This window comes from Rhipicephalus sanguineus, chromosome 1 (assembly GCF_013339695.2).
Source record: "Rhipicephalus sanguineus isolate Rsan-2018 chromosome 1, BIME_Rsan_1.4, whole genome shotgun sequence".
Lineage (NCBI taxonomy): Eukaryota > Metazoa > Arthropoda > Arachnida > Ixodida > Ixodidae > Rhipicephalus > Rhipicephalus sanguineus.
In genome coordinates, this window is record NC_051176.1 from 287,960,932 (window position 1) to 287,986,286 (window position 25,355).

At 45.7% G+C, this 25,355-nt stretch overlaps 3 protein-coding genes across 8 annotated transcripts in view; 1 reads left to right on the forward strand and 2 right to left on the reverse strand.

Annotated features, from left to right (window-relative positions):
- LOC119379211 (eukaryotic translation initiation factor 2-alpha kinase 3) overlaps window positions 1-8,915 on the reverse strand; it is a 423,415-nt gene extending 414,500 nt beyond the window's left edge. For all 3 annotated transcript variants that reach the window (XR_007414840.1, XM_049411906.1, XM_037648433.2), the window contains exons 1-3: window positions 8,651-8,915; window positions 8,014-8,143; window positions 960-1,157 (exon numbers count right to left, since the gene is read on the reverse strand). Coding sequence is in view for 2 of the 3 variants with exons in the window: in XM_049411906.1 (XP_049267863.1) it covers window positions 960-1,157; window positions 8,014-8,143; window positions 8,651-8,781 (459 nt within the window). In the remaining variant the exon portion in view is untranslated. The remainder of the gene's footprint in view (window positions 1-959; window positions 1,158-8,013; window positions 8,144-8,650) is intronic.
- An 8,980-nt stretch (window positions 8,916-17,895) lies between these two features.
- On the forward strand, window positions 17,896-19,768 carry LOC119379213 (putative GTP-binding protein 6). Its single transcript, XM_037648439.2, has one exon. The coding sequence runs from the start codon at window positions 18,221-18,223 to the stop codon at window positions 19,736-19,738; it is 1,518 nt and encodes a 505-aa protein (XP_037504367.1). The 5' UTR covers window positions 17,896-18,220; the 3' UTR covers window positions 19,739-19,768.
- A 483-nt stretch (window positions 19,769-20,251) lies between these two features.
- Window positions 20,252-25,355, reverse strand: part of LOC119379212 (protein O-GlcNAcase) — a 57,122-nt gene continuing 52,018 nt past the window's right edge. For all 4 annotated transcript variants that reach the window (XM_037648438.2, XM_037648435.2, XM_037648436.2 and 1 more), the window contains one exon: window positions 20,252-20,513. In XM_037648438.2, the coding sequence (XP_037504366.1) occupies window positions 20,377-20,513 (137 nt within the window). In that variant the 3' untranslated portion in view covers window positions 20,252-20,376. The remainder of the gene's footprint in view (window positions 20,514-25,355) is intronic.

Sequence of the window (25,355 nt, forward strand, 5' to 3'; positions counted from 1 at the left end):
GTCTGCCTGTGTACGTGCTGCATGGTTACATGAGCTGTGCGACCAGAGTTGATCTCGAGGTTCCCTTTCCATAACATCCAAAATTGCCCTTGCTGTGTTGCAGGCTGCAAATCAAGTGACTGATGACATGTAAAGCTGTGACATTATGTATCTGTGCAAGGCAACCAGCGAGCTGAGTTGCTGCATTGCATCAACACAATGAGCATATCCGATCAATGCCAGGATCCACAAGTTTGTGGCCATAACTCCACCCCTGAAGATTAAACCCCAACAATTACTATTATTATTATTAGGATATCACCACAATTCCTGTATTTACACTTATTGGCAATCGTCAGCAGAGAGCTTTAGTTTGTCTGCATACTTGGCAAATGATTTACAGATTATCGTTGTACTGGAGAAAAGAATGCGAACGGCCAGCCAGGCCAACGGCCGGGGTCGTTGCAGCACCTGGCAGCGCAAATAAAGCTCAATCATGCGTTGGCGACGGCTGCGGGAGGTGCAGCAGTCGCCAGCGTGGACGCAATCACTCGGCACAATTGAGAATGAAAAGCAGTGCTGAGAAGGAGGGCAACAACCAATTGCCAGTAGCTGCCTTGATACAAGGTGTGTTACTCAATTTATGATAGAATGATTTGATGATGCCTAAATGTTAAGACAGCTTCAAGAAACCATTTCAGACATCCTTAAAATAACACAGTGTAAAATGCTACAATTACATGCTTTCATGAAGCATTGAAGTTGCATGCACAAAAATAAAATTTATGCTTGCCAAGGCAGAAGGAGCTAACTATAAATTCAGTGAAGGACACATAAAAATGCATGTGATGAGTGCCTCTTTTCTATCACAGAGTCATCATTTATGAAGTGGCGTGCATCGAAGCAAGAAAAATTTCTAAAAAGTTAGCAACGGTATACAAGTGAAATAAATTAATAAATAAATAAGCAAGCCACCATACCTGACCAGTGTGAATATTAATTCCATAAGTGCGAGCCTCTTTGCCACCTGTGATGACAAGATCATCGCCTAAGCGATATGAACTCTTCAGCAGGAAGTCCGCGGACATAGGCAGTGGTTCCACTGTATCGCCATCGAATTTGTACAGGGAGCCATCCAATGATGGAACAAGACGCACTCGTTGACCTCGGTTACGCATCTGAATAAAGCAAAACAACAGGTTGCCATGACAATAGCTAAAAGTCAGCAATGCCACAACCAAATCAGCATGATCTACAAAGCCTGCCTTAAAAGAGACCACCACACTGCAGAAAACAACAGCATCACCAGGCACTGACTTTAGCATTCACAACGACATCAGAGATAGGTTGCAATACCTGCACGGCAGCTTACCTGCACTGTGAAATTTCATGCACAATGCCACACAACCCGCTCTTGCTGCAAAATTTTGGCGAGAACTCCTGAGATTTCATGATGTCTCAGGACTTCACGTTTACAAAGTTCAGAAAAATTCCAACACCATACTAATACATAAGGAAGAAGACACTAACTATATGAAAAATTATATGCACATTTGCTTGCTTTTGATATTGCGCAAAATATTCACCAATACAACTTATTTCTATGAAATCAGGGCAACACTTCGCTTCAGTCAAACCAGGTCCTAAAAGAATGCATTCAAAATGCAGATGGGGTGTCAAGAGAAGAGAAGCAGTGCCTGTGGACTACAAGGAATTAAGTGGTGTGGTGTAATGAGCACATTTTTTGGCATAACATGGGGTCAGATTGGGCAAGACATTGGTATTCAGAGATCACTGGAAGAGACCTTCGTCAAACAATGTACATAAATATAGGCTATGATGCATAATACTACTGACAAAATACGCAGTGCAGTTGCATCAATCAAGAATAAATCATGCATGCTGCATGCAAAAAACAGTTTGTAATATAATTGCATCAAGGAAATTGCTGCTTTATTTGTCTTGTTAAGAATCATTCACTCAAGATTTTAAAACTGCAAGAAAAAATTTAATGAGTATTTTAAATAAGTTATTATGTCAAATAAACTTCAAATCACTTGTTCCAGTTCGAGCCATAATTCACACCATTCAATTATAGTTACTTCCCATCTCCTACAAAGGCGTGCTGAACAAAATCCTGCGCTACAGCTTCAGCGCAGGATTATGTCCTGACAACATTAAAGGGACTGACAACCGATTTTTATCGAACCAGTTTTTTACGGTGTAATAGAAAGCTCACCCTTTGTAGTGTTTGTAGCTTCAGCGGTTAATCCCAAAAGCCCGTGGTTATTTTATTAGCAGTATCATTCGACCCTGAAAAGCCCCTGAACCATACATAGATGTCCTCCAGCAACGCTCTGAAGCGATTGCAATGACGACAGCCCTCCTCGCATAATGCTCAAGGTTTTGCTTTTACATGAGTGGGTGAAACTGTGGTTATAACCACCTTCATATTGACATTTTCGATCGTTTTGAAATATAAAAAGCAGGTAGAATAAGTTTTCTGAACGCTCGTCGTCACGTGAGATCTCTTTACCGCCTCGCGAGCTAGGCGCTCGTAGCCTCCGCGATTAGTTCCAGCAACACGTCGCCGGAGGTAATCTCAGAGGCCACGAAGCGCTCTTCGTACTTTCCCAATACATCGACAGGTGCCGCTGGGCCCTCAGCTAACATAAGCTAATAGCGTTCATGCTGATGCTTATAAGCATCGGGTCATACGTCAAGCGAAGGCGGCGCCACTGTTGTACTCAGTGCAAACAAATGTATATCTGCACGTTTTACGTTAGAAAAGATTATAATAAAAAGTGTGCTGTATTTCAACGCTATTATAGAGACAATAGCGTATACCAGTAAAAGGTCACGTGATAGGTACATGTGCACGTTCATTTTTTTGCCGCCAGAGGCACCAAAAGCAATTTTTAGTAAAGAAATAAAAATATACATTTCGTGTTCTGAGCGGTTGTCAGTCCCTTTAACAACCATCTAGTCCTGACAATATTAAAGGGACTGTCTACCGTCCTTCATCGCTTTTCTGTTTTGCACCGCGATAGAAAGCGTACCGTCTGAAGTGTTCAACCTTGCAGCGGTTTCTCTGGAAAGTGAGTAGAAAATTTTAAAACAGAATTTTTCGATCTGCGTTCGGTCTTCTTCCATTGGTGTGAATACGCCCCACAACACTGGTTGGTGGACGCGATGACGATTGTAGTGCCGGTAAAACTTAAAACCGAAAGCACATGTCATTTCTGTAGAATTTCTTTATTTTCGCTGAACACTAATGCAATCAATGCAACAGTCGTTTTAAGCGCGCCATCGGTTAAATGAAGCCTTATTCTACGATTACAGAACACTCGTTTTGCTACGATTTCAGTCTATGCGTTTATTTTAGCACTGCTGCTGCAATCCAAGCCAAGTCGACCCGGAAAAAACAAAACAGCGCTTTTGGCGCTGTCGGCGCTATAGCAGACCATATCAAGAGAAGAGACATGCCGTTGGGAAACCTAAGCGAATTAGAAAAGAGAATTTTGGAACGCATGAGAGAACAAAACTTAGACCCCTACGTCGACGCACCGGACCGCGATGATTCTTCGAGTAGCGCCAGCACAAGCGATGACCCAGACTTTGACAGGCCTCCGTCACCGCAAGCTGGGCGCCTTGGAAATGTCGACTGGTAAGTAGGCACTGAACGACTGGGTTCTAATTCATGCAAACCTGTCACGCAGGTGTCGTTGCAAACGCTGCACTGCAATGCCCACAGCAATAGAGTGCGTATGCTGTTGCAGGCAAACGATGTAACGAAACTCCTGTACTGATGTAGCAATGATAAATGCATGCCTTCACAGCGCAGCACGCGTGAGACATCCCAACGACAGTGCAGCGTAACGGTACAACCTGCACGGGGTGTTGAAGCAGACGAACTCGAAAGCGGCGGCGTCGGCAGCGCCGCCAGGCGTCTTTTTGGACGCGTGAGATAAAAAAAACAGCAAAAATTACTTTTTGACGCAATCGAAAGCTGTTTCAAGAGCGGGAAATACACTCTCAAGTTCTACATGTTTGTTTTTAAGCAAAATAAGTCCACCTGCGTGGATAGTCTGTCACACCTATAGATTGCGGGAATTGCGACCACTTTGCTGTTGGGTGACGCTAGCGGTCATTCTTTCACGGTTTTCAACATCAGATTAAAATTATAATTCTTTTTTTATGGGACAAAAGCGCGCTCGTTACCGCCGATGTGACGAACAATTTCACCACAATGAAAAAAATTTTTCCGAGCGGTAGACAGTCCCTTTAACAACACATTTATTTTTTCACAATTCCACCTGGGCTACCTATATTGTAGCGTTTGCATACTGCAAACGCTGTGCATTCACTTTTTCCTTGGACTCTCAGGTTCCCTTATCTGCTCTTCACATTAGCACCCTATATCATTTACACAGTGAAGCTGTTAGCCTCTAGTCGGTCGGGATTTGTCGTGGCATTGTTCACCTCGCACCAAAACATGGGTGCTGCCACCTAGTGACACAGCGGCCACCCAGACATGGCTCAAATGGCAGATGGCGAAGTGGGCATATGGGTTGATATCACCGTGCCCCTAATAATAAATAATAACAATGATGGTGTACTATTGTATGCTTCTGCATACGCATATAAAAAATCACAGCATATCCACGGAGTGAATGATGATGAGTGGGCGAAGCTGCGGAGGTTCATCGGTAAACCGTGAATCTTCCGTGAATTCTGCCCAGTACATCATCACCGACGTGAGATCGGGCGCGTTTATACTAAAGGTTCGATGAGTTATGACAACTTGCAGCTCACTTTAATTTTACATGTACGCTGTGAATTTTCATTGTTTAGAAAACCATTGCTTTAGAAAACATCTGGCGTCTTTCGTTAAGCAGCTGGCGTCTTTTCGTTTTGCTTTAGAAACATCTGGCGTTCTTTCGTTTTGCTTTTACAAAACATCTGGCGTCTTTCGTTGGTTTATTTCATCAATCAACGGCGTTTTGAACGAAATTTTTATTGTTTAATCGCGCACAGGAGAAATCTCACCAGGCACTACCTTGGAGGTAAACAATGGCTGCTAATGGGAATGAGAGACAGAAGAAGTCGGCTTTTAGCTAACACTTACACTTCACGTTTCCTACTGGAACATGCCAATGGCTGCTAATGGGGAATGAGAGACAGAAGAATTCGGCTTTTAGTTAACGAGCACGCTGCGAATTTTTTATTGTTCAACAACGCACAGGAAAAATCTCCCACCGGCACCACCTTGGAGGTCAAAGCGTAAGACTGGTTACGCACTACGACTACTACGACTACGAGGGACCAACGGGTGCCGCCTTAAAGGGGTACTGGCACAAATATTTTGGCCTCGCGTTTTTTTGCTGCAGTGTGTTGCTGGGGGCCTGTTAGTCATAACACGGCACATCGTTTGCTGCAGCGCGCGACAAATAATTAATTACAGGCTCCTCATTACCGACCAGTGTCAGTTTCGGTTTCAAAAACGACAAGCCTCCGGGTGCAACTATCACCACCTAGCGGCTGCAGCGCTCGATCACGTCATCACACAGAAGTGTGACGCACTTCCGTGCTGTTCGCGTCGTCTCCTCGCATTCGCACGCTTGGCGCACGTGCTACGCGATGTCGTCGCCTCCATCGTCCTCGTTATCGTCGTCCTCCTCATCATCGTCTGTTGGCGACGATTTCCTTGAGACACCAACAGCGCTGCGGAGAGCGCGTCAAAACAGAAATGGCGGCTACGACGTCATCATAACTTGTTGCACCGGCTACAACGGTTACGTAGGGGAAGTAGGGGGGTCACCTCGGGTCACCTCCGAGGGTGTCAATGCAATAGGTGCGGCCTATAATGCTGGATCGCGCATGCGAACTTCAAAATTCATATAAAATACCTTCCAAGCTTTATTCGCTGTCGATATTTTGCAGATGGTACACGCACGTACACGGAAATCGATCCAGCAGGCTATCTCGGCCGCGAAATTTTGTGTCAGTACCCCTTTAAGGAGCTTCGCCCCTAATATTACACAGCTTAATTCAAGTCTGCTATCTACAGCAAGATGCAGTGGGCAGCATAGTTCCTGCCTCTACAAGCATTTAACTTCTGGAAAATGCGGGTAAGTTAGCTTTAAAAGCACGACTAGTGCCTACATTTATCACACCACAGTTTATCGTACATGCTCTCCCACAAACTTTCAAGCGTGCATATTCTGCGTCTTAGTTAATGGAATGAGTAATCCCTATGGAATGATGCCCCGCCACGGTGGTCTAGTGGTTATGGCGCTTGACTGCTGACCCAAAAGGTCGCGGGATCGAATCCCGGCCACGGCGGCTGCATTTTCGATGGAGGTGAAAATATTTGAGGCCCATGTACTTATATTTAGGTGCATATTAAAGAACCCCAGGTGGTCAAAATTTCCGGAGCCCTCCACTACGGCGTCTCTCATAATCATATCTTGGTTTTGGGACGTTAAAGCCCAGATATTATTATTATTATGGAGTGATGCTAAAGTTTACTCCATTCATTTGGATCAAATTAGTGTAGCAAAGAGGCCACTGCAAGTGAGCTGTAGGCTTTCCTGCAAGGTTTTTAGGAAAGATGAAAGGCTCTTTACTATGCAAAAGTTTGTGTTACGTGAGGCTACTATTGAATGCAATACTAACATCATCTAACAGCTTATTATTAGGGCTGTTAATTTTCGAAAAAAAAAAAAACGTTTTTACCTGACCCGAGCCCCTGCTGTCATTGAAGGTAAGTTCACGACTTCCATTTCGCCTTTCTCAGTTCACGGTCAAGTTTTCGTCTTTTCACACTCCCCCTTTATATATATATATGTATATATATATATATATATATATATATATATATATATATGGGTATAATACAACGGAGGCGTTGTCAACAGTGATATAAATATTTATTTCCCAACAGTTTCGGGAGGGGACCTCCCTTCTTCAGGGGATGAGTTATTCCCTGAAGAAGGGAGGTCCCCTCCCGAAACTGTTGGGAAATAAATATTTATATCACTGTTGACAACGCCTCCGTTATATTATACCCATTACCCGAGAAGAACTGGCCCATTGAACCATATCTACACTTATATATTACACCCTGGACATATTTCAGGAGAGAATTCGGGGAGAAACCCAATTTCTCCCCGAATTCCCCCCCCCCCTTTCTTTTTTTTATATGCTGCATGGAGTTTGCAGTGCACATGCACGATGTCGATGTACCCCTCCTGGGGACAACAAAATTGTATCCTGCCGGTTTATGTGAACTCCATCCAGACAGTAAAGAGTATGGTGCGCTAATTTAAAACGTGCCTAACCCCTCACTGTCATTATTACTTATTAATGTGCATAAATCTATTACTTGGAACTTTTGTAAATTTAACCCCAAAAAACCTGCTTTTCTATATGCTTCCACAAAAAACCTAATTTCTCCCCGATTATCATCCTGAAAAATATCACCAGATTTTTACCCCCCAAATTAAAAAAAATATAAAACTCAAAAAAAACCAACCCTACAGGTTATTATTCAACAAGGCTTACTGCCGCATACCATAAATGTTCACATGGAAGTTCCTTGATAAGTCTTGAACAAAGGTCACGCTTTCATCAAAATTCACTTGTACACTAGGACACCTAATTTTTGTAGGAAACTCATGACCACTACTACAATGTTGGTGGCTTTAATAATCAAATTTACATACAAAGTCAGGTACATTTACCAGTAAATCAGTGGAGATTGCAGACAAGAATGTCGTACCAACACGCCCAAACATTCACTGTAGCAGTAGATGAGGTGATACACAACTGAATACTTGCAATGACATAGAAGTAACTATTTGAACAGATATACCTAGCTGGTATGCATTAGGTTAATTAAATGAAACTGTCTCTGAAAATTGTTGATACTTCGGACCTTTATGGAACAACGACAATAATAATAATAATAATAATAATAATAATAATAATAATAATAATAATAATAATAATAATAATAACATATTTTCTTACTTCCAGTTTACTGAGGCTTGAAGACAGAAGGCCTCCTGGGCCCGTTTTATGCGACCATACCAGATTTCCATGAGCCTGGGGATCCAGAGCCGATATTTTGCCATCGAGTGTGCTCACAATGAATAATTCGCTGTAAGAAAGCGCAAATATGGGCCTTAGTTCTTGCACTGGGAAATTATCCATCCATCTACCTTATAGTAGAAACAGCGATAACGGTGCTAAATTCTAAAGCTCTGTTCAATGCCAGTTGGCTTACAGCTCTGTAAGCCAACATGCCAGGAAGAAAAGTTCGACTGACATTCTGACGATAACAAAACAAGCACTGCCCTAGGAGCAACCTTTAAAGATGCAGAGGTATATTAAGCATAACATACACACATTCTTTTTTTTTTCTTTTTTTTTCCACCCATCAAGCCAGCCAACAAGTGTCTATGAAGCAACCGGCGCGCACTGTAGCTGTAGCGCGAGCGAACAGGAAAAGTGTGCGTAGGATGCAAGACACATCGACAGGATAGTCGACAACGAGATTAAGTTGATGGCAATACAAAAGCAATCAATATACACCGTACATTACGGAACCGCGCTAAGTTCTGCAAAAAGGCGCGTACACTGACCGCGCTATGAGTCATGCTCTCACCTGAACGTCTTTCTCGCGTCGCTTGGTTTCGGAGCCTGGGAGCAATCTGGCAGTTCATTCGTAGACGATTCACTCGTGCTTCGAACGACGACGATACATAGACTGATCGCAAACGCGTAGAAATGCATCATACACTACTGTCCAAGCATGACAGTCCAAGAACATACGGTCCAGAGCATCACGTGAGGACCACAGTCAGGGAGGCGCGGAGACAGAACATGCAGCAGACGTTGACTTTGTTTTCATCTGAGACCCAACGTGTAATGCAATGACGTGTTCGCACTTGGCTGTAAAAAGCTAGCCGCAGTTTCACACTCAGTGCCAAAAACATTTCCACAGAATTCCAGCTTCAAAAATAACTGTGAGAAATTTGTTTCTCATTCTTTTCACATATTTTAATCGCATTTTTTTCAGAGTAGATTTTATTAGTCGTGTGTCGTCGACCGTGGTCACTTTTGCGATGATGCCACTAGACGGGCGCTGCGATCGAGCGGTTTGCTTAGCGCGCGAACTTTAAACATAAAGGGCGAACCTTCCTGCATTTACACATTAAAATGGTCGCATAACGCAATTAAAACTAACATAATGCAAAAAAAGACCACGAATAATTAGGATGCATTATCGCAATAAATCAAGCTGAATAACGTACGCTGCCGGGGTAATGGTGCATAGCTGGTTAGAAAATCGTTGGCGCAAAACAAGAACGTGGACGAAGAAGTAACACGGACAAGCGCACACTCGCAGCTGACACTCGCAGCTGACACTCGCAGCTGACAAGCGCACACTCGCACACCAAACCTGTGCCCCCCCCCCCCCCCCGTTTTTTTTAGGGGCGAGGCTCCTCTTAGTCTAACCTTGTCACGTCTCCGTTGTCCGGCGTAACCACCTTTGCAAACTGCCCACTACTTCATCTTTGCAACTACGATATCACCGATCAATCACTTCACCGGCCATGAAGCCGTTATAATGAAGGGGGAACGGAAGCCACGTCTAGCTACCACTTACGATTAATAAAATTTCTTGTATAAATACAGTGTTTCTCACGTACGTCTTTGTGGGCTATCGCTTTGATTACTGCTGGGCGAAACCACTGAAGATTTCACGGTGTAACATGATTGCTTCAGGATTGAGCTTCGCCCAATTCTCATGCATTCACCCGTGGATATGCTGTGATTTTTTTTTTTTTTTTTGCTATGGCATACAGAGCCCAAAATGACACTTGACCACATCTGCCTGCCCGCGGCCCCCGCTTCAATTCAAGGAGGTGCCACCCCCGAAAAAAAATTTCTGTCTGTGCCCCTGCTGTGCACATACGGGATGACAACAGGGCGCTTCCTCTGAGTCTTTTCGCTTGTTTCTGGGGCACTGGTGCCCTCACGACGAAAGTTTTTCAACAATTAAAGCTTAGATCAGACACCGAAGTCAGCAAAGGAAGGAAAACCCGCAGAAACAAGCCTGGCAATTTGCAACTTAGAATTCGTGGGGCAAGACAGAGTTAGAGCCAATATTGTAAGCTGGTACTCGCAATGGCTCAATTTTCACTACTTTAGAATGGGCAGAAGGAAACGGTAAAAATATGCCTTCTGAGCAGGGGCGTAGCCAGGATTTTTTTTTTTTTTTTTTTGGGGGGGGGGGGCACCTTCTTGATCTGAAGTGGGTGTCGGGCAGGCAAATGTGATCGAGTGTCATTTCGAGCTCTGTATGCCATGGCAAAAAAATTTCGGGGGGGGGGGGGTACGGGCCCGGTGTGCCCCCCCCCCCCCCCGGCAACGCCACGTCAGGAGGGTGATACATCCAATTAACACACGTGGTTTTCGTCAAGCTTAAAAGCTTGACAAAAACCGCGTGTGTTAATGGAAACCACATCCGTGACACACGCAGAGTATATTTGCTCCTTGATCAAAAGAACCAAAAAATCGTCGACGTTTCTAAATACGCGTAGGACCTTAATTGTCTTTGGGCAAGGCGGTGTGGAGTTGGTCAATCTGTGCCAGGAAGATATCGCACAATAAACACATTCCTTTATTTTTGTACAAACAACTCATCTTGGAAAGAAATGAACATTGCTCCAAGATAAAATTCCAGGAGAGACAAAAAACTGTCTAGCGGAATTCGGCATTGTTAATGAAGGACACAGCCCATTCTTTTCTACACACACAAAAGTAGCGCCCTGTGTGGTACAGAATAGAAAACACGACATCTTCGAGATCTTCTGCTCCTTCGTCGTTTGACCTTTCACGTTTTCTATCGAAGATCAGGCGGATCAGTGCCCCGGCTGGATTGCCTGCAGACTGGCTGCTTGGTTGTCACCATTAGAGTGATCTAGAATAGGGGGAGTGTCCAAAGCGCCGGCTCCCGCGTGGCCCTTTTGCCGTGAACTCCCGCGCCGCGCCGCTGCTGCGCCGGACCCGTGGGCTTTCCGCGCTCGGGAAGCGCGCGGAAAGCGAGGGGCGTCTGCTACGCGCTGTAGTTTTTTGCGCCGTGTTTCCACACAGGGTACTTGAAGTGCACTTAACTTTTATGATGCGGTGCGGAATGGAGCTTATCCATCTTTAAGCGTTGTTTTAATGATGGGGCAACAACAGAATGCAAAAAATCATGAGTCAAGTGGCATCAGCGTAGCCTAGTTGCGGTTACAGAGTTCGATATTGGTGCGTGTGTAAAAACGCGCCAAACGGACCACGCACAAGCAAAGAACGAAAAAAAAAACCTATTCGCACGATTAATCGGGCAATAGCATCACGCATGCACGAATTAAGAGTAATAAAAAAAGTAAATTGCACGCGCAGTCAGCTGAAATACTTGCGCGCAGTGACCGCTTCACACTACGAGCTTTTTACTCATGGTCGCCACTGGTTTGCCAGCCATATGCACGCCGCTTTATTCGACAATTAATTAGCCTCCACTGGCACTTTATTATGGACAGAGCACACCGGGAAGACGCAAGGGAAACAAAAAAAAAGAAAAAAAAAGGAGTAGAGACGGCCATACGACTGCAATGCTGTTGTCTTATTTTTGCTTCTGAGGTATCGTACAACAAGGCTCACCGTGCGCAAACATTTGAAAGAAAAGCAATGCCAGGTAAACTAACCTTATTCCACCAAGTTTTTGCAGAAAAGGTGTAATATAGAAAATCCTTTACAAATATCCAGATATCATGAAACAAAGTTACAAATGCCCCCATTCTTGCTGTACAAGTTGCCGAAACGAAAATACGGTAAGAAATTGACAAATAGAAGCGTAATATCTCAATCACTTCAGAAAATTGTTCAAATGCAGAGATACCTTTTGTACCTAGCCGCATGTTGCAATGGATCGCTGAACATCAGTATGAAGCCTTCGCGCGAGATGCGTGCATTGCTTCAAGCCGTCACGATACGAAATGAAAACAGTTTCAAACAACTCATTCTCAACTTCAGATGTTATCACGGTTCTTGGAGGTTAGCCTTCGCCCGGTTCAGAGACTACAAAAAGATGTGGGCGAGTAGTTACATAAAATACAACTGTTTCCGCGGCAGTTGAGTGCGCGCCAAAAGGGCACCCGACCGCAATTTCCCGCTTTTTCCTGATGACCTCAATATAGCGTCCACCACAATTTCGTGCTGAAGCTCCGGAGTACTTAAATAGTGAGTCTGCTTATCTCTTGAATAAATATAAAGAGGTGACCAGACGGGTAAAGCAAGCCTCTTTTGTCCCGCAGACGCGTGCAATCAGCTGCTCTGAACTGAGAATCACGTTTGTTTTCAGGCGATCGCTCGTAACGTGAAGTGAGGCTCGTAACGTGAAGTGAGGATGTTGCACTGTTATCGTTTCATTTTCTTTGGTTTGTCTTTTCTTAAGGCTAAAGCCTCAGATGTCTCATCAAACACGAAAATTGACCGTCGGCGTCCCGCGTAGTCAACACGAGTGATGCACAAAATCATCACGCGATGACGTCGACAGAACTTGTGACGTCACTATGACGTCATTCAACGTGACGTCATATGATGTCGCCATCACATGACATGGTCGCTTTGCATTGCCTCCGTGATCGTTCTGCACCTCACCTGATTTACATTGCCTCCGTGATCGGGGGCCGATCACGAAGGCAATGTAAAAGCAGATGAGGTGCAGAAAGCTTGCAATGCCTTCGATCCTGTCGGCAGTCCGAAACCACGTTATGTGCAGAAAGCTTTCAGACGGGCGAGGGAGGTTCAATGCATCGACTGACGAAAAAGATGGCTTTCGTTTTCGAGTCATCTCAGGCGAATGCATAAGGGGGCCACGTTTTTTTTTTTTTTCATGTATTATTTTGGCATACATTTTACCTATGCGGTCAGTTCTTCAAGATGTATGGGTAACTCTAACATGTTGACATCGATATTGGTGACCATCAAGTTTTTTATAACCTGACGGAAACAAATCGTCAGACCACACACATCGTCAGAATTATTTCTGGCTACAGAAAGCGGGTTTGCGCGCCACACACCATATTATTATTGTTAGTCGTTACGCAGATGGCAAGCATGTCAAGTTAGTGATCCCATGACCTATCGGTCGTGTTGGGCATACGCACATTCGTGCCTATCCGTGCCAATTTTCGTGTATACCAAGTCAACGAGACGCAAGTTACGCGAGTAATTTTTTACTTTTGGTACCGCGGCCAAGCCGGTGGCATCATGCGAGCTTCACGTCCGGGCCTTCAGGTGTCGCCCCCATCGAAACGACGACAGCGCACCGCCGGCAGCGGTAATCGAAACGCCATCTAAGCCTTTTTTTCGCCGATTTTATTAGTAAGACTTCAGGTCAGTATGCACAAAAAACCGTTCCTCATTAAATTTTATGCTGTCAGAAGCGTGTATAGCGCGAAGGCTAAAAAAATTTGAAAGTGACGCACTTTTGTGGCAGCGCAAACCAGAAAACAGAAGTCACGCCGCACTGGTGGCCGTGGAAGGGACGCGGATATGTTCACATCAGTTACAGACAGTTTGCTGAATACTGTGAACGAAGTGGTGCGACATCTTGAGCAGCAGAAGTGCAGGAACTTTAGCGGTATACCTTTCTTATACCAACGAAGGCTTCGTGCAGTTGGATCTATTTATCATCCAACGCTGGACAGCTTCTGTGCTCCGGACATCTGTGGTGGGCTATGCGTAGTACGTACCTTCTTTGCATATAAACGCTTATGCATGCATGTTATTCGCTGGTATACATGCTAAAACGCTACTTACGTGTCCTTCATTTTGTGTAACCATCGATAAAGTCGCAATAAAATAATTTATTGCAGCAGGTTTGTGTGATCAGCGTTGTCATTTCGCTCGGCCTGTATGCGGCAGCACTGCCCTACTAAAGTAAGTATGCAAGATACTTGTGAGTACCTAATGAGTAATTGACTACAGTGTACATTATGGAAACGAAAAAAAATAGGCAGAGACTGCTGCGCCGCGCGGCGCACGAGCCACCCCCACACAGAAACGGCTGCTGCGCCGCACGGATGTGACGTCATGCACTTTTCCGGTTTGGCGCTTCGTTTGAATAATAGTATATGGTTTGAATAGTCGGGAGTGTCTAGCGTTACGTCTAGACGTAACAATAGAAGCTGTGAAAGTTACGTCCAGACGTAAAAATGAAAAATGTTAGTTACGTCCAGCGTGACTACAATACAAAACCGGCTTGTTAAACCCTCCGAACTGATCGGCAGCTGTGGCGTAGTTAGCTAGCGCAGCACATAAAGGACGGGTAAGGTCGCTGGTTCGAGCCCCTTCGCAGTTTGTTTTATTTATTTACTTTTTTTGGTCGCGCTACTATTGTTTTTACATTTGCGCCTCCTCATCGGCCTCCCGTCCGCCTGACTTGCTGCTGGTGGTCCTGTCCACAGGCCCTTGATGATGACCCTCGCAGAATTGGCTATATTTATTATATTTATTATGATAAAGTGTTTTGCGAATTAATGCTCTTAATCGGAGAGACGCAGGAGGACACGAAAAGTTCAAATGCAGCTGGCTGCATCAGTTTCTCCGGCACACGCGTCAGGAATGTTGATTTCCACGGTTTATCAAAGTTTTGATGACAAAAAGGCGGACTGCAACGTAGCCACGCCGAATATGCAACAGGAAACTTTTTTTATGTCGCTCAACATACCGTCACCACCTGACGAGGTAACCGGCAGGCCGCTTCAAAATACTGACGTGCCAAAGTAATGCTATAGGCGATTAGCACTTGATAAACGATACCCAAGGGCAAGTGCCAACTGCATTAGCCCATCTACCTACAAAACAGCACGGGAGCATTTCCGTAGCAACGGATGAGAACGGCCGTACGTTTTCTCACTTAGCAAAACAGCCTGCAATGCAGTAGCTTTGGCCTTCGGAGATCACAGGCTTCGTAAGTACACTTCGCAGACGCAGTGGGGTTTCATGCATGTGCGTGCGGACATTCACACGCGAACTGTGCAAAAGCATTTATTTCATCGTCGACCTTGCCCTTCGCGACAAGCAAAACTCAGCGGCAACGACACTTTCACCTTCCACAACAACACGCTTGGCATTGCAATCTAGAAAATGCAGTACGTCCAACAACAATAATCCACACTTCACACTGAGAAACTTTATGGTGCACACACTCGGATGAAGCTGCGGCGCGGTGGACGGCCGCGCTAGCTCCAACCTCCAGGATCAACTGGGCATCCTGCAATCCTTTCAGGCAACGACGACACAAAGTCTTCGGTCCTCCTTGGGGGCGGCCTAGGCCCAGGCCACGAATTTGCCGGAGTTTTCAATAAGGTTGTTACCACCACCATACATCGCAGCTACCATCTCTGCCACTACCTGACTACCTTTCGCAGGCGCAGCGCCCATGGCGCCCCCTGTATTTAAAATGCTTGCGATATGTGCTTAATTAACAAATGTAGGCTAATTGACTCGTAAAACACTTGTTTAGTAATATTTTTGTAAATTTAACGTATTATTATATAATAATTTATACATTCAAATAGCTTTAAGTAATAATATTTAAAGTGACGTCACTTCCGTGCGGCGCAGGAGCCACTTCTGTGTGGGGCTGGCTGCTGCGCCGCGCGGCGCAGGAGACGCTGCCAAAAAAATAAGGTAGGGTGGAGAGGGGGCTGCCGGAGTGAGCGGGGGACAGCGGCGACGCAGAAGCAGACGACGACGGCATCGTCTGCTATGCGGAACGCCAGCCGCCATATCAAAGCGCCCTTGTGCGTTTCAAACATATTTCATTTTATACAGAGCTATAAAATCTACGAACAATATTCGTAGTTCTTAAAACTAAATTGCATGTGAAAAATGATAAAAGCTTTTTTCTGTTGAGAGCAAGATAACATTTTTAATTGTTTTTGCAACTACCGTTAGAATCCAGACGGCGCTACCATCGGGTCCAAATTTTCGTCCCCATTGGCTCTATGGACATGTCACTGGCTTGCCGCGGCCAAGCCGACTGACACGTCCGGCTTCGCATGAAATGGCTTGAAACAACAGAGCGCTGGAGGCAGCCTTGTAAAACAAATCGAATGCACGAAATAAAAGATAGGATATGAAGGGTGCAAACGCGTTAGCATGCATGAGCTAGTTAATACGTGAATATGTGCTACGTTCTCCTGGTTATCTCCAGTTTATTCTCTCCTGCAGCAAGTTTACGTTCGTCATTCCACACGAAAGTAAGTTAAGCGCCTTTTCTCACGATAAAGTGCGCGCAGGATGCGTTCCTCAAACAGCCACGAAAGTGTGGACCAATGCGGTGACAAACCATCCTATATACAAAATCCCCGTTTCACAACACACAAACTAACAAACGCGTTCTCTGTGTGATTAGTCGCTGCAGTATTATGTTGCAGTGACGCAGAATTAAATATTGCCAAAATTTCCGCAACTTTAGCTAATAGCGGCCAAAATATCACGCGCGTAGCAGACGCTCGCCACTTTGACGCGGCTTGCGCCGCGGAGAAAGCCCACGGGTCCGGCATGGTAGCGCCGCGGCGCGGGAGTTCACCGCAAAAGGCCCTCGCTCCTCCCATGTATTCGCGCGGCGCTTTGGACACTCCCCCTATTCTAGGTCACTCTAGTCACCATAGGGTTTCATACTGTATGTGTATGGGTCATATGGACTGTCACTACAGTAGTCAGTATTTTGGAAGTTATGATGAAACACACGAGGACATTCGGAAGGATCGCCTTCACCGCGTCAGGTGGGTTGCAGGCGCATTCGATCGCTTCTACTGCAGCCAGAAGAGTGGTCGCCAGGTTTTGCTAAAGAAAAGAATAACGCTCTATGACGAATGCTGCCATATTTCTTTGGGCATTTGTTTCACAAATGAGCGCCAAGTGCAGGAATGCAGCTAAGGGCTTCGCGTTTCGCGATAATATTGTTCGATCTGACGGAGTCCGGAGTTTTAATCGTTCTGTAAGAACTACTATGAATAAAAGGCAGGCTTTCGCAAACACTGCGTGTGCCATGGAGATGTCCACACAAAAATTTGCGTAGGCGGCATGAAAAACAGCAGGGAGCAAGCAGTCAGCGAGTTTCGCATGGGCATGCAAAACAAACGCAGACGCAGAAACTGCAACCACTGCAACTATCGGAAGCTGTGTATCTCCGTTCACAAAAAATGGCTCTAGGCTGTAACAACAGATGACGCTGCAGTAGACCGGTGTGCTGAAGTACCGGTAGCGCATGCCGTCAGACTCTGACAAAAAAAAAAGCCACGTTTTCGGCTCCAGGGGTGCTATCGCGGAACGATTCTATTTTTTATTCCAATGCTTTTCGTGCTTTTTGCGCTTGGCCATTGGTCAGAACGACGGTCGGTCCGCGTTATCAACGCGATCAGCCAGCCGCGAGTGGTGGATGATAAGAATAGCATAGAATATGGCATTGGAATCGGGAATAGCATCGTTCCGCGATTGCACCCCAGGCTAGAGAGGCTAGAACGCATGGAGATAGAAGATAATGGTAGACACCATATAGAAGACATCAAGGTGTAGGAGAGAAGAAGCTGTAATAGCAGTAATAGGGCCTCGATGTCCGGCGGCGCTGGTATCGAGGCACTTTAGCATAGAGTTAATATTATATTAACTCTATGCACTTTAGGAAGGAAAAATTCACTATGGTGGCAGTTAGCCTCGTAGGTATTCTCTGAGGCGCTGCTTTGGGCATATGCTTTGGTCGCGTGCCACGTGGACATAACTGACATAGCCGACAACACCGACAATCCAATCCATCCATCCGGTGACCGGTCGGAGAAGAGCCTGATTACAGTGGCTAGTTGATCATGTTAAGGCCATGTGTTTAAGAATCGGCAATGGTCTAGGCAGTCCACAGAACACTGGCAGTCTAGGTGGTCTAGGTGTTGTGTCAGTTCTGTCACATTGTGTGGCGTGTGGCTGGATGTGGCCCCAGCCCTGTGTGGCCCATGTGATCACAATCAGCCTTGCGCCGCGCGGTCTTCTTTGGTTGGTGTCCCGTGGTGTTTACGGCTTGGAGGAGAGGTTGTGAAAGGGATGTGAATTGTGCACATGTAAGTCCATTATGCGAACCATTTTGCTCGGGTCCGACTAGTGCCCGCAGCCTCTCACAATGGTGATACTTCCTAATGTCTCATTTATTTCAAGACGCGTTTGTTTAATTACGCTGCATCCCTGTTCTCGCCGCCAGTTTTCTCCAGCGCTTGGATCCAAGTTGTGTGCGCACCGAACAAATAACTCGCTAATTACCGCACGAAATTTTACCGAAACCGATTGCATAGAGTTCGAAAAATATGTGCAGAGCAGCTCCTATGTAGAGCAGCAGCCCAAGTTTGCCCTGCTCAACTTGCCACGTGTGGGTCATGATGTTCTTATAGTGCAGCCTCGAATTAAAAAGGGGCGCCGGTTGAGGACGGACACTACCACCGCTTTGCAGCTTGCTGAAGCGGTCGCCTTGTTGGAAACGTTACCGGGATGGAAAGCCGCGGGAAGGCTGACGCTTAAGACTGACAACGACATGAGGAAGCTAATATTCAAGTCGGGAAACCTGGAAAGAATTCGGGACAGCGTGAAGGAGAAGTCCGCCACTGCCATTTTCATCAATTTCGATATCCTTACAGGCGTCCAGCACGCAGCGCTTCAGGAGTTCTTTCGCCTGCCCATTTACGACAGGTACACTGTGGTGCTGAATATATTTCGCAACCATGCTCGCACGAAAGAAGCCAAGCTGCAGATCGCTCTTGCCGAGATACCGTACTACCGCGCCCGTATCTGGCATCTGCACAAGGGTACAGGCCGCAATACGTTTGGCACTGGCCAGACCTACTACGAGCGACAGCAGCAGCAGCTGCAGACCCGCGAAGGGGCACTGCGCAGGCAACTGGTGGAACTGAAGGGAGAGCGTAGCCTGTTGCGTAAGAAGAGACGCCAGCTGGAGTTCCCGACTGTGGCCGTCGTTGGATACACGAACGCCGGAAAGACTGCGCTCATTAAACGACTCACGGACGACGATCGTCTGCAGCCGCGTGACCAGCTCTTTGCCACGCTTGACGTCACTGCGCATGCGGGTCGACTGAACATGCTGAAGTGTGTTCTCTACATGGACACTGTCGGCTTCATCTCGGACATACCAACGACTCTGGTGGCATCCTTCGCGTCCACACTCGAGGATGTCGTTCTCGCAGATGTCATCGTGCATGTACTCGACCTGAGCCACCCCGACCGCGATGCTCAGCGCAGTAACGTTCTCGAGACATTGGACAAAATAGGTGTGCCGCCTAAGCTTCTCGACAGCATTATTGAAGTGGGAAACAAGGTCGACTTATTGTCATCGGCGTTGCCTGAGAACGGACGGGAGTGTATACCTATTTCATGCATTGACGGCACAGGGCTCGCTGAACTGCGGGTCGTCATCGAGCAGAGGCTCATCAAAAACACTGGCCGGTCAGTGGCAAGGTTTCGGGTTCCCACAGGAGGTTCAGAGTACAGCTGGCTGTATAGGGAGGGCACTTTCGTTTCATGCATTGTGGATGCTCATGACAGCAATTATTCCATTGTAGACGTTGTACTTTCAACTGCTGCAAAGGCAAAGTTTAAACACCTTTATGGAAGTATGTGTGCAGTGGACTAAAGAAAGTGCCTACTTAGGTCACAGTTCAAATTAGCCTACTGATCTACTATTCAATACCACGGTGTTGGCAACCCACTTTTGCCTTTCTTTGCCCTGGACCTCCAGGGGCATTCCACCAAGGTGTAGTTTCTCTTAGCCAAGCCGTGGATTTCGGGTGGCGTGGTGGTTCACTAGCTATGGCATTTCAGTGCTAAGCAGAAGGGCATGGATTTTATTCCCAGCCATGGCTGCTGAATTTTGATGAGGGTGAGATCTAAAATGGCCATGTACCTACATCTAAGCTCACTTTACGAGGACTTCCGGTGGTCACATATTACCCAGTCTCCCTTTACAATGTTCCTTATAATCATATTGGTATTCTGCTCTTCAACCAAACTTTTTTAGGTTGCCAGCATGTAAAAAACAACAATACGAGATGCAGTTTTTTTTTTTCGTTTTCTACCTGTAGTTTGCACATATTTAATAATGTTTCATAGAGGTTCACACAACAAAGAGAAAGTAGAGAAAGAAATTATTAAAAATTTATTTACATGGTGTATATCTAAACAAAACCCGAGTGGGATGAGTCTCCTTGGAATAGCCCTTGCCACAGTTGTGATGTCTATACAGTATGCTGCACTGTAGGAACATCCTCTGGGCTAGAAGGTCCGGCCAAGGAAGAAGGTGTCATCGTGCAGAAAGTCTGGTAAAGCTATTTCGAGGAAGCCCAGCTTCGTGTAAAACTCGACGACATTCTTGTCTCCCATTGTAACTTGCGAAAATACACCATGTGATCCTGCAGAGGCCAGACAGAATCGTTACTGAGCTGCATGTTTTGAAACAATGAAGTCGCTGTGACAATGCTATTAAACTATTTAGGGTGTGAGGCATATTTTACAAAACTCCAGTTATAGCAAGCTTTGACTGGTTGCTTTTGAGTGCAGCCCAAAATGCAGCTGGTCATTGAGCACACCCTGAACATTAGCTGATTCATTCAGAGTGCTTCAAGGAGCACTCGCCTTCGACCAGGAAGTGCGTCGGACCTGACAATCTCTGATCAGGAGTAATTCTCCGCTTTCGGAGAAGCTGAAAGTTCGGCAGGGTGAGGCTTTCTCTAGCTCCATCTCAAGAGAGCTCAGCGTAACTGCAAGTCAATTCAAGCATGGTGCGAACCAGCCAAATATACAGTAAGCAGTGAAATGAGAAATGGTGCGAAACACAGGACAGTGAAAGAGGGACCAAGCGCTGACTTGCAAGTCAGCGCTTGGTCCGTCTCTTTCACTGTCCTGTGTTTTGCGCCGTTTCTTGTTTCGTTGAACATGTACCAACAGGCCTAAATAAGCACTCTAGTAGAGTAAGCAGCACTTCGGACAGAAAACCGGAACTTACCCATGAGCATAACACACATTCCAATGGAATTTATCACAATTTTGCTGACTGCGTGCACAACCTTACTTTCAACGCGATGCAATAGAAATGCAGCAACCCGCCATTTTTACTCATGCTAATACATGTATTAGCACAGTGGCGTATACTCAACCGTTTACTTCAGCTCTGTCATCGTGAGAAACCCAATAAGAGTTTAAGCTGACTGCCAGATAATTGACCAAAATGGAGGCTCAGACTGGTAGCCTTCCACTGATTATTGCTAGAGTGTGCCTGTACCTAAGAAAAAAGCTTGCACAAAAATTTCCAGCAATGGAACGTGATGCTTCAAGCCTACAGGTATTGTTTTCCAGCTTTGGCAAAGCACACCAAGAAACAGGCAGTTTTTAGTTGGTCTGTGCAGTTAAATAAGTTACTTCAAAAAGTGTAACCGTGAAAAGAGCAACCATGTAATAGAGTAACCCCCCCCCCCCCCCCGCCCCAATGAACCATCAAAAAACGCCAGTAGCAGTTTAAAATGTTCTCTGGATGGTTCCCAATGCATGGAAGAAACCTTGGGCTGTTACTCTTGATTGTTTCCTTCCAGCATGCACTTGCAACAGTTCTCACAACTTTATCAATTTGGAGTATGTAGCTAATTTGTCTATTGGCCGCGAGATCGAGCGGAGTCGCCGCCTGGCGGCTACTGGCTGAAGCGCGCCTAGTGTGGATTGCTCCCTGCGTCGCCTGCTAGCCACGTCGTGCTTGCATGTGCGCGTACGTCCGGCACGTTCTCAAAGGGCGGTTTGTTCTGTTCTGTTAGCGCGATTTAACTGCTCGTATGTATACCTAACATGGTGTACAGAAGCAAATGGGCTTGCTCGGCTGCATGCGCATTGTAATAAGATCAGTGAGTGCGACTTTCGAGAGGGCTGTGTATTGGTGTCGCACCCTTCGTTCGCCAGAATCATTTCACTGTTGGCGCCGCTTTCTGGTTCAAGCACACCGTAAAGTGCACTTGGTATATTGCTAAACATGAGGAGCAATAAGTAGTGTGTGAATGCAGCGTTTTAGCAACTCGGTGGTAAACAAAAACGAGGCTCATGCACTTTCACGTTGTTAGGTGCATAACTGTGGCACTGTAGTTCATGATGAGCTTTAGTTGCGCTTAAGATGTCCTTTTAATTTACGGTCGTGGTCCCGCTACAGCGAAATATTTCTATCGAGTAAAGTCTGAAACTTTGGTACTCAAACTGTCTCTAAAAAGAAAAGAAACAGACAATGGGATGACAAGGCAGTGATAAAACTGAGTTGCCGCGCGCAATTTTAACCCGGGGCAAAATTTATGCAGAACCACCCGTGTGCTCAGATTTAGGTACACTTTAAAGGACCCAGATGTTTAAAATTAATCCCGACGGCGTGCCTTACATTTATGTCACATAATTTCACGCAAAGCCTCATCCTTTTTTTTTCACATTATATTGAGCGTTTGTGTGGAGTTATAAATTGATGGAAGGCAGCGGCCATTATTATTTTGAAGAGAAAAAAGGCACTTACTCCATAAAATAACCGGACCTTTGTTGCATCACTGTCATGCACGTAATCAGTCGATGAAAGCTCTGTGCTAAACTCTTACCAGCGTATGCGTATTCGCGTGAACAGTGCTATTGAACTCATTGCACAGGAATATGGGCTGGTATACAAATGAACAAGAAGTAAACACTTAAGTAGTTCAGCCGTGCTACATCAGTGTGTAGTACACAGAACACAAGGTAAACACGTAAACAAAAAACGTCATATAGTGCATAAGCGCAGACTGTCAACCAGGGCGAGCGTCCCTTTCATCGGCAGATTGCGCTTCTCTCACTAGTACAGTAGAACCCCGTTGTTACGTGTTGTGCCTTCCTTTGCCTTTCTTTCCCGGCTGTTACGTCGTTTTCCGCCGGTCCCGGCATAGCTCCCATAGGATACAATGTATTGGGAACCCCGCTGTTACGTCGTAACTGTCGGACCGTTCCCGTATGATACGTCGCGAGGTGCGCCCGGAGCCGACCGAGTGACTACCAAAGAGAGCGGCCATGGTGCATTTTCACGCAGCTTGGCCTCGTTTGACCGTAATATTAGCCGCATGAGAGGGGCAAGCAACAGAATCTTTCAACTGATGCAAACAAAAGCATGGCCTTCGAGATTCGAATTGCAAAGATGGCGTCTATGACGTAACTGCTCGCGAAAGCAAGGCCTTCGAGATTGGCATTTACTATTGGCAAAAGCATAGCCTCTGAGATTTGCATTGCACAAACATGGCGTGTATGACGTAATTGCTTGCGAAAGCAAGGCCTTCGAGATTGGCATTCACTTCTGCCATCGCGTTGGCGTAGACTCATCATCATCGTTATTTGTCGGAGAACGGAGGAGTTCGAGCTGGTTGGAGCTCGCATGGTCGTGCGTGCGGTTCGCGGTCGGACTCGCCGCGCCGGTCGTGATTGCGTGTGCTTAGTTCTTTCATGCCTACAGCTGTTGGTGTTAAAAAAATCGCATACGTTGATTACATTTCTGTGGATGAGGCCGTCCTAAGCTCCGCGTTTCTATCCATCGACTAGATCGTGGCTGAGCGCGCCAATTTTCGTGCTGCTCGTAAGAATTGAAATAAAATTCTGTACCACTAAATATTTTGCCGTTTTTCCTGTTTTTCGGCTCTTACGTTTATTTCCTACGGTCCCTTCAAAAACGTATCAGCGGGGTTCTACTGTATTAAGAACGTTGGATGATCTTCGTGCATCGATTCAACAATGAGGAGTGTACATATATATTACCAGTAAGCAGCAATCAACGCACTTTCTTCGCCGACAGTCGGCTCAAACCGCTCACAACGAAGCCCCGCTGTGTGCATTTGTATACGCGCCTCCGACCGCCTCTCCACACTAACGCAGCGACGGTGCTACCACCTATAGGTCGATCTCGCGGCCAATACTGTTGAAGTTAAGTTGAATGACGGTGATCAGCTGAAAGTAAGCACAAAACAATGTAGAGCTGCTTTTGATATACAACTGTGGCGTATGATGGTTTGCTAGCAGTTTGTTTTTTCCACACTGCAATTCAGTGATGCCAACTTGCAGTAAACTAATAGATAAGTAATTATGTAATTGTCAATAATTGTGTAATTATGTATAGTCAGGAAAGAAGACTTTAAGGGCTCGTTTTTTCTTTGTTAGACACAATATTAATGTGAACTAGCAGACAATAATGCCAAGGGGATGTTATTTGTAGTAATTAGGATATAAATGTGAAGAAAGTAAAGTGGACGAAAAGATAACTTGCCGCCGGCAGGGACTGAACCTGCGACCTTCGAATAACGCGTCCAATGCTCTACCACTGAGCTATGGCGGTGGTCATCCTCCCGTCCACTTTATGGGGTATATATGTGCATAATGCGCATAATGAACACAAAAAAATTAGGGCAGCTTCGCACTAATGGTGCCAAGCCTGAAGGAACAGAGCTGGGTGGCCTTCCTTGTTTCTCTTGCTTTCTTCCCTCTCCATTTTCCCTCTCTTTCTCGCTTCCTCTTTCCTTCTCTTTCTGTCTTGCTCTCTCTTTTTCTCTGTTTGTGTTTGTTTCTGTCTCTTTCTCTGTGTATTTCTTTATTTTCTATCATTCTATTTTTTCCCCTTTCTTTTTATTTCCCTCTTTTTGTTTCTCTCTGTACTAATTCTCCCGCCCATCAGAGTTATTGCATCCAACGCCGGACAAATGGTGCAGCGGGAGAGCATGCGCTGGGCGCACATGTTTGTGGAGCGAAGCAGAAGATGAAGAGAACACGACCCGGCCGAGTTATTGCGTTACACATGCTAGAAAGGTAGAGTCCATTCACGATGATGATAGTTTTTGCAAACGTGCAACGGCACAGCGAAAATCAGCTCTACTGTAAAAAAAGGAGCAGTAACAACAGTGCGTGGGAGCCAATCACTATATGCCAGCAGCCTAAGTTAGAGCTTGTTGCTTCTGGTATCTGGCTCACACAAACCATCTTTTTCAACTAAGGCTGTGTCATGTGGATATTCATTAAGCTGCTGATTACATTCACATATATCAACTGAGCATCACTAGGTTCACTAAGTGCTCGCAGAGGAGAGGAGGAAAAACGTAGCATAAGTGCTGGAGGTCGAGACTATGTAGTTGGCCGGAGGCAAGTTCAAAGAGAATGTGGAAGAAGGCTGACCGACAGGTGGGGAAATGACACGAACGATCAGACAAGGCAAGAAGAAGGCAGGGTAA

What these genes read in the sequence shown, in the direction of transcription:
- LOC119379213 (XM_037648439.2), top strand. Translation starts at nt 18,221, where the DNA reads ATGGTGATACTTCCTAATGTCTCATTTATTTCAAGACGCGTTTGTTTA.